The following is a 7,500-nucleotide window of genomic DNA, read 5'->3' as shown; positions in this document are numbered from 1 at the left end:
GAACAAATGAGAGAGATGTTTCAGTAACGTCTCATATCTGCCATATACTGATTTGAAGAAACAGAAGTAGATTCAATAAACACAAAAAATCTTTGTTGTGGTCGTCACTATGGGTATTGCTTTGAGGAAGCGGTAAGAAACGTCCATTCTCTTAAAAGAGGAACTCTAAAGAGCTGGAAGGTGCTTACTTCACCCTGATGGCAACTATTGCTGCTCATTCATTATACCACAGGTCATTCAATGTTTTGCAAGTTGAAATTTTGCAAATAGAAGCACAATTGTTTGTGATGCAAAACATCACTTTGTTCAGAGAGGTTTAAGGGGTTTTGGTTAACAAAAACACCCACATTCACACCAGCACAGACACACACACCAATGTTCCACACACACAGGCCGAACCAGCACAGGATGCTTTAGGGCTAAACACGATGTACATTTATGTGCTCTACATCTACTGTATGTGTTTAAGTCAATTGAGCGGTGCGAACGGGCGCCTGCTGCAGGAAAACAGGATGAGACACAACAGAGTCAATGACCAGGGAGAGAACAGAGAAGACAAGAGGAGATATCCCGGAAGAAAAACGTGGGAAAACGGGTGTAGTAATGCACGAGCGAGAGATCACCCCTGTGTGTGTGTGTGTGTGTTTGTGTGTGTGTGTGTGTGTGTGTGTGTGTGTGTGTGTGTGTGTGTGTGTGTGTGTGTGTGTGTGTGTGTGTGTGTGTGTGTGTGTGTGTGTGTGTGTGTGTGTGTGTGTGTGTGTGTGTGTGTGTGTGTGTGTGTGCGTGTGCACACGCATGTTCATGCACGCACACTGGTGCGATAGCGTGACAAGCAGGGTGTTACTTGACTTGCGTGACTGCTACTGCCAGAGTCTGTCATCTCTTGTTAAATAAGAGACTCTGCAGGTCTGCCCTGGTCTGTGTGTGTGTATGTGGGTGGGTGCGCGTGTGTTTGGTGAGGAGGGGGGGTGGGGGTTGAAGGGGGTAGGGTGGTGTTATGTCAGCACAGCATCCAAATTTATACCCATTCTCTCTGTCTCTCCCCCTCTCCTCTCTCTCTCTCTCTCTCTCTCTCTCTCTCTCTCTCTCTCTCTCTCTCTCTCTCTCTCCTCTCTCTCTCTCTCTCTCTCTCTCTCTCTCTCTCTCTCTCTCCCTCTCCCTCTCTCTCTCCCTAGCCAGACGATCCTGTGTTTGCCGGGCCCTCTACATGCTGGGGAGCGGATGGACACTGATACCCTGGTAGTCTGTGAGCTGAGTGCTGTAGGCAGCGGCAGTTGGATCTCCTGCAGGGTCAAGGGAATTCACCTTTTTCTACTATAGACACAATAGGCTCTCCTTTTTTTTGCAGAGGAATGAGAGGAATGGTTGACCCAGGGGAACAACACTGGGGAGCTCCTTTCATGCCACAACCAGCCAGAAAGCAGAGAGAAAACGATAAAATATATATATATATATATGTATATATATATATATATATATATATATATATATATATATATATATATTGTAAAGGCAGCAGGCACAGTTTGAGTCAGAGTTAAGTTAAAGATCAGTACTACATATCAAGAGTCGTAAGTAATAACGCAAAAACAAACACAGACACAGTGCGTGACAACAAAATTTGGTCTGCAGTGACTCAATCAAATCCCCCAAGCCAAAGAGTAAAAAGGAGAAAAGAAAAAAAGCCTCAACACCAAAAACAAGACGGAGGTGAGGAGAAGAAACACGCATATAACACATGCTTCGTATATTTCCACTAAACACTGGAATTCTATTATCCCCTCCGCCCTGTTATTCAGATCTTATTCTGCTGTGTTTCCCGGCCTTCTGATCGGCATTCCGATGTTCCCAGTTGCCTGGATTCTGGCGGGGGTTAGGTAATGGAAACATGCACCTGCTGCTGACCCACTCTGGCCCCAGATATCTCCCCCCTCCTCCCTCTCTCTCTCTCTCTCTCTCTCTCTCTCTCTCTCTCTCTCCCTGAATGCCTGGTAACGACGCCCACGGCTCCTATAACCGCTGGGGCGAGGGCAGGGACTCGAACCAGCGGCCCTTAAGAGGCCCTTTGCACGCAGGGCCTTAAAATACACTCTGGAACAAGTGCTAACGGACAGGGGGAGGTTGGCAGAGAGACAGACAGAGAGTAGGAGAGAGAGTCAGGGAGAGAGAGGTGAGAAACAGAAGGGGAGGAGTACAAAAAAGAGAGAGGGAGAGAGTGAATGGGAGGGGGAGAAAGAGGGGTGAGACATCCATGGAAAGAGAGAGAGAGAGAGAGAGGAGAAATAGAGAGGGGAGAGAGAGAGAGCCATGCTGATTTCCCTGTTCTTCAAAGGGGTCTGTGCTTTTGTTTTCCTGCGTTCAGGTTAAGCCGTGCTGGCACACACACACACACACACACACTCACAGACACACACAAACACACACACTTTTGGAGTCACCCGTATTTATACCAAACAACAACACATCTCTCTGCCATGGCTGCATGTAAACACACCCATGCTAAACATACACACACTAATAACAAAGCGCACATACCCACACTTAACCCTCGCATACACCTTTCTTACCTGACCCCCCCGTCCAGATAAACACACACGTCTGCACAATCGCCCTCTCCGGGGAGGCCATGACCATAACAAGCCATATGCAGTGTTCTGCAGAGAGGGAGGGGGGCGTGGGGGTGGGGAGCTAGTGGAGTCACGCAAAGGAAGGCGACAAATGGCCACGCTCAATCCAGCCCTTTGTTCGGGGGTCCCCCTGAGACCCCCCCACACATTAACACAAGCATCACCGAGCCACCTCCACGCTGCTCGCCGGTGGCTGTGGGTGTATGTGTGTGTGTTTGTAATAGAGAGAGAGAGAGAGAGAGAGAGAGAGAGAGAGAGAGAGAGAGAGAGAGAAAGAGTCTTTGAGCAATCATGTGTTTGTATGTTTTTTTTGATAGTGTTGGAGAGAGCAACCTTCTGTGTGTGTGTGTGTGTGTGTGTGTGTGTGTGTGTGTGTGTGTGTGTCTGTCTGTGTGCGTGTGTGTGCGTTGACAAACATCCTTTAAGCATGTTGAGTGTGCAAAAGTGACCCAACGCATGCAGTGGCTCCCTCCCATGCCAGCCTGCAGGGCCAGGTTTATTCCTCGCTCACCAGAGGCACCAGGCCTCACTCTCATGTCTCTTCAACGGAGGTGGTGACCACGGGGCGACCACTGACATACTATAGAGGCCCCTGTAACCATAGAAGTATACCTTGCCTGATATATAGGCAGCCCACTACATCCTTTGAAGTAAAACCAATGACGCATTGGGCTTACTGTGGCCACTGATCCGCCACCAGGCTTTCTAACACCAACACAGACACAAACTCTGATTGGCCGCCGACAACATCGCCGCCAATCAATCCTGCAAATCGCACCATATAGTGGCCTTCCAAAGCAGGCACCAGCACCGCATGCTGACACCATAGCAATGGGCTTTACTTACATCCAGTAGGAGGCCGCTCTCGGTGGTGGAGGGGCCCAGGGGAAGGGGTCCTTTGCTGGGCTCGGGGACGGAGGCGGCCGGGCTGATGCTGTTCTTCCTGGGCGGTTCCTCTGGATTCGCTAGAGGGAGAGAGAGTAGAAGAATATGAGTGGGATGCCCCTCAGACGATAACAATATAGTCATCAGTATCCGGGCAGACTTCATTTTTCACCATGACCGTTAATGTGACGTTACGTGTCAGACTTCCACCAAGAACACGACACCGGCAACTAATTACTCATGTATAGTGCATACATTGAATGTAAATAGTCGATTTTAATAACTCAAAATCGAAAAGATTTACTCATGAGTGTAGCAAAAAACATCTAAAAACAAGTTCACCTCGTTGGGACGTAGGAGGAGAAGGGAGAAAGACATGTGGCGGACACATTAGCGACGTCTGGCACACTCCTCGGACCTAAAGCCAGGTATTAGGGCTGCGCGGCGAGACCGGCTATAACTGCGGAAAACATGCTGGGATTTTCCAGACTTTACCGGATCGCCCTCACACGACATGCCGACCTCCCCCTCTCCCTCCGTAGAATTCCTTACGTTTGTTTAAGAGGACAAAATCATTCCATGTTTGCTGATAGGCCCCGGCGAGATGATGAGTCCCCTAATAACTGTAGACAAGTGAAGATGACAGACATGAACACGTTAAGGGTCTGCGACCCTCCAAAGTGTTTTTCCCAGTGTGACCTTTTCAAGACAAACCGTTCATGTCAGGCCTAAGTAGACAGCACACAACCAGGGTGGCATCGGGGTTAAGTAGACCCCCCCGCCCACACCCACCTCCCCCCTACCCTCCCTTTCTTAGCACCCCAACCCCTAAACTTGTGACATCACACGTCGTAGGCACCATATGGGCAGGCGGACAAAAGACACTAGCGTGTTCTGCGTGTCCACGACTGCATCAGGTCTATTGTGGCGCCGTGTCTTAACTAAACTTATCTACCCTCTGAACACTGAGACGTATAAATATATATAAACGGTACTAAGCTCGTGCTCAAGCAGCCGTTCCTCGCATGCTCCTTTCTTTCTGTTTCACGTTGTTGTTACGGTGGCTGCTTTGTGCCATACACACACAGACGCACACGCAGACACACACGCAGCCCCCCCAAAAAAGGAAAAGCACTCACGTGAAAACAAAGGACTACACCGTTCAAGAAAGTAGGAAGTAAGTAGTAAATAAGTAAATACACGACACATGGGCTGCGTGTTGTCTCCCCTGAGCTCCCCCTGATGCCAGTGTGTGTTTGCATACAATTAGCCTACATAAGTATGTGGCGTGCGGAGTCACTCGCCATCAAATGGCCTGGGAGCGCCTGTGACGTGTACATTGCATGTTGAAGGCATGTTTGCGTGCTCCTACCATGGAAATGCAGTGTGTCTGTGTGTGTGTGTGTGTGTGTGTCTCTGTGTGTTGGTGGGGTTATACATCCCCCCATCGTCAGATCAGCCTCTCTGTGATGTCACTCAGTGTGGCAGGCCCAGATTAGTCACGCACATGCATACACATGCATCAACGCACTAGAAAGATAGTGTGCATCTATCTGTCACCATCTATGTTTCACCTTACTATCATCTTTCTACCTTTGATTAGCTATGTCCATCACCATCTATATTTCTATCTTTCTGGCCATCATTTATCTACCTTTGATTACCTATCACCTTCTATATATCTATCTTTCTATGTATCATCTATCTGCAATGAATTATCTATATCTATCACCATATATATTTCTATCTATAATCAATCTAAATTGATTATCTCTATCCATGTTTCTATCTTTCTGTCTATCATTTATCAAACTGTGATTATCCAGTCGGTAACCCCATTCTCCAGTCCTGATTTATTCAGATTTTACCCTGCTTCACCATCTTTAATCATCCCTCGACCCCCCCCTTATCCTCCCCCCTCCCCTGCAGAACAAGAGGGTGACAGATTCCGCGTCTGGCGACAGAACCCCTCCCTTCAACTTAGCGCTGGGCTGGTGACACGCGAGGCCTGTCTGGCCAGAACTCTGCTCCCCAAACAACAGCTGCTGGCTCATTCTTCCTAGCAAATTAACCGCAGGGCCGTAGCTTACACCTCACCTAAAAATACATGCACACACACAAACCCAGACAAACATGGGGGGGTAAGCCTTTCAGGTTTGCACTTTCAAAATAAATCTAAAGCCTGGTTCTGCCGGGGGAAGAATGGGTCAGTGTTGACAGACCCGAGACAGTGCTCCACGAGTACACGTATTCCCCACCATAGGACGAAGAAAACCAATCCAAAACAAGCTCCCCACAGGCTTAGGGCTCAGTTATAGTTCCATGTCGACGCAACGCAATGACCACGAAGACACTTCGCCTTGACGCAAGGTTCCAATTTTTGGGAGGCGCATGTCAGGCCCTTGCGGGAGACGCAAGGAGATCCCGCTAGGACGTAATGGGTCCGTAAACTCCCTTGCGTTGCATTGACGTGGAACCATTACTAAGCCTTTACTGTAAGGCAGGACCTGCAGTCTCTCCCTCGCTCTCTCCCTCTCATACACACACACACACAAATACAGTCTCCTCAATCACCAGAACTAACGGGCGCGGGGTGGAAACCATGGTGGAGGGTAAAGGGATCTCACGGACTCCCTGGACGTCCTTCTGTCAGCGCCCGCCCTGTTTTCCTTTTCCCACTTACTTACGGCGGGTGCTTGGAGAGGATGCGGCCCTCGGGAAAGACAAACAGATGGGAGGATTGATCGTCTGGACGGGGCGCTTTTTCTGCCAACAGGATGGCTTTCTTCAGTCGCTGGCCCTGACGCACGTCTCACAGATTTGTTTTGCTTGACCGGCCCTCAATTACATTTTTTTCCTCTCTCATAACCACACACTTTATAGAATGAAAACAAAGTAGGTAATGGCAAGGTGCTAATGTGCGAGTGTGGCAAGGCCAGGATACGGCGATACGGCAAGGCCAGGATACAGGAAAATGAAATAATAACATTTGAATTGTGACAAGTACCGGGATGCCGTAGTCGACTCACCCAAAACGAGCTGGGGTTTCAAGAGAAAGATTTTTTATTTTGTTCTTGTCATTCCTCTGCCAAAGAGTTAGCAAAGTAGCAGACCACCAGAGCTAAGAGAAAAGGGGCCAACTTATCCGGCGCAAGGAGATGTCGAAGTCTTTCACCTGGTAGACAAAGGGTAAAAGTTCAGCTCAAACCGCAAACACGCATGGAGGGTGGCTGGTACCAGTTGTTCGTCATAACCACCTCTGTATGCTCACATGTGACATAAAAAGAGGCACTGCTACCTGCAACCACCCACCCACCTGACCACATACACACCCAGACACACACGCACTCTAACACAGACAAACAGTTCTTTTGTTTTGCATAAAACTTCTCTAAAGGTTTATAGGGGGCTGTTGGAGCGTCTGAATCAAAATGGCCTTCCCCGCCTCTGGCTTCTAATTAATAAGCAGTCATAGCCATTACAAAGTTTGAGTTTATGTCAGTGTGTGACGTCATCTACCATTAAGATATGGATCACAAGGATTCCTACAGGTAGACAGCAGACACAGAGGTACGATGGATAGGTTTAACCATCTTTTTCCCTAAGGTAACAAAAAAAACCTTCAGAGAATGAAGGGCTTTTATGTTCATCATCTAAGGTGTTAGCAGTTTGGGATGGGTCAGATTCCTGCCTCGCAAGGACCCACAGCTCCCACAACTGTTCTGTATTCTGCGCCTTAATACGCACCCGCACATGCAAACACACACTCACACGCACAGTGTTTTACTGGTGTTGTACTGTGAAGTTTTCAAGGGGTGTCTGTTGATACTGTACTTCAATCAGCCACTGACTTGTTGCACCCTTGGCATCTGTCTTATGTTAGGGTGCACACAGGATTGATCGACTGTGTTGTTCCAACACACACACAAACTGTGCAAAAGCACACACATTCATTGAATTCATTAGACATCATAATACTCTGCACAGT

At 48.3% G+C, this 7,500-nt stretch overlaps 1 protein-coding gene across 1 annotated transcript in view; it reads right to left on the bottom strand.

The window, feature by feature from the left end:
• LOC307088418 (aryl hydrocarbon receptor repressor-like) overlaps positions 1-7,500 on the bottom strand; it is a 46,302-nt gene that overhangs the window by 3,469 nt on the left and 35,333 nt on the right. The window contains exon 4 of the mRNA XM_079754310.1: positions 3,474-3,592. Coding sequence (XP_079610436.1) covers positions 3,474-3,592 — 119 coding nt within the window. The remainder of the gene's footprint in view (positions 1-3,473; positions 3,593-7,500) is intronic.

The sequence above is a fragment of the Pollachius pollachius genome (assembly GCF_949987615.1).
Source record: "Pollachius pollachius genome assembly, chromosome: 17".
NCBI lineage: Eukaryota > Metazoa > Chordata > Actinopteri > Gadiformes > Gadidae > Pollachius > Pollachius pollachius.
The sequence above is the reverse complement of the archived record's forward strand: the minus strand, read 5'-3'. Positions and strand labels throughout refer to the sequence as shown.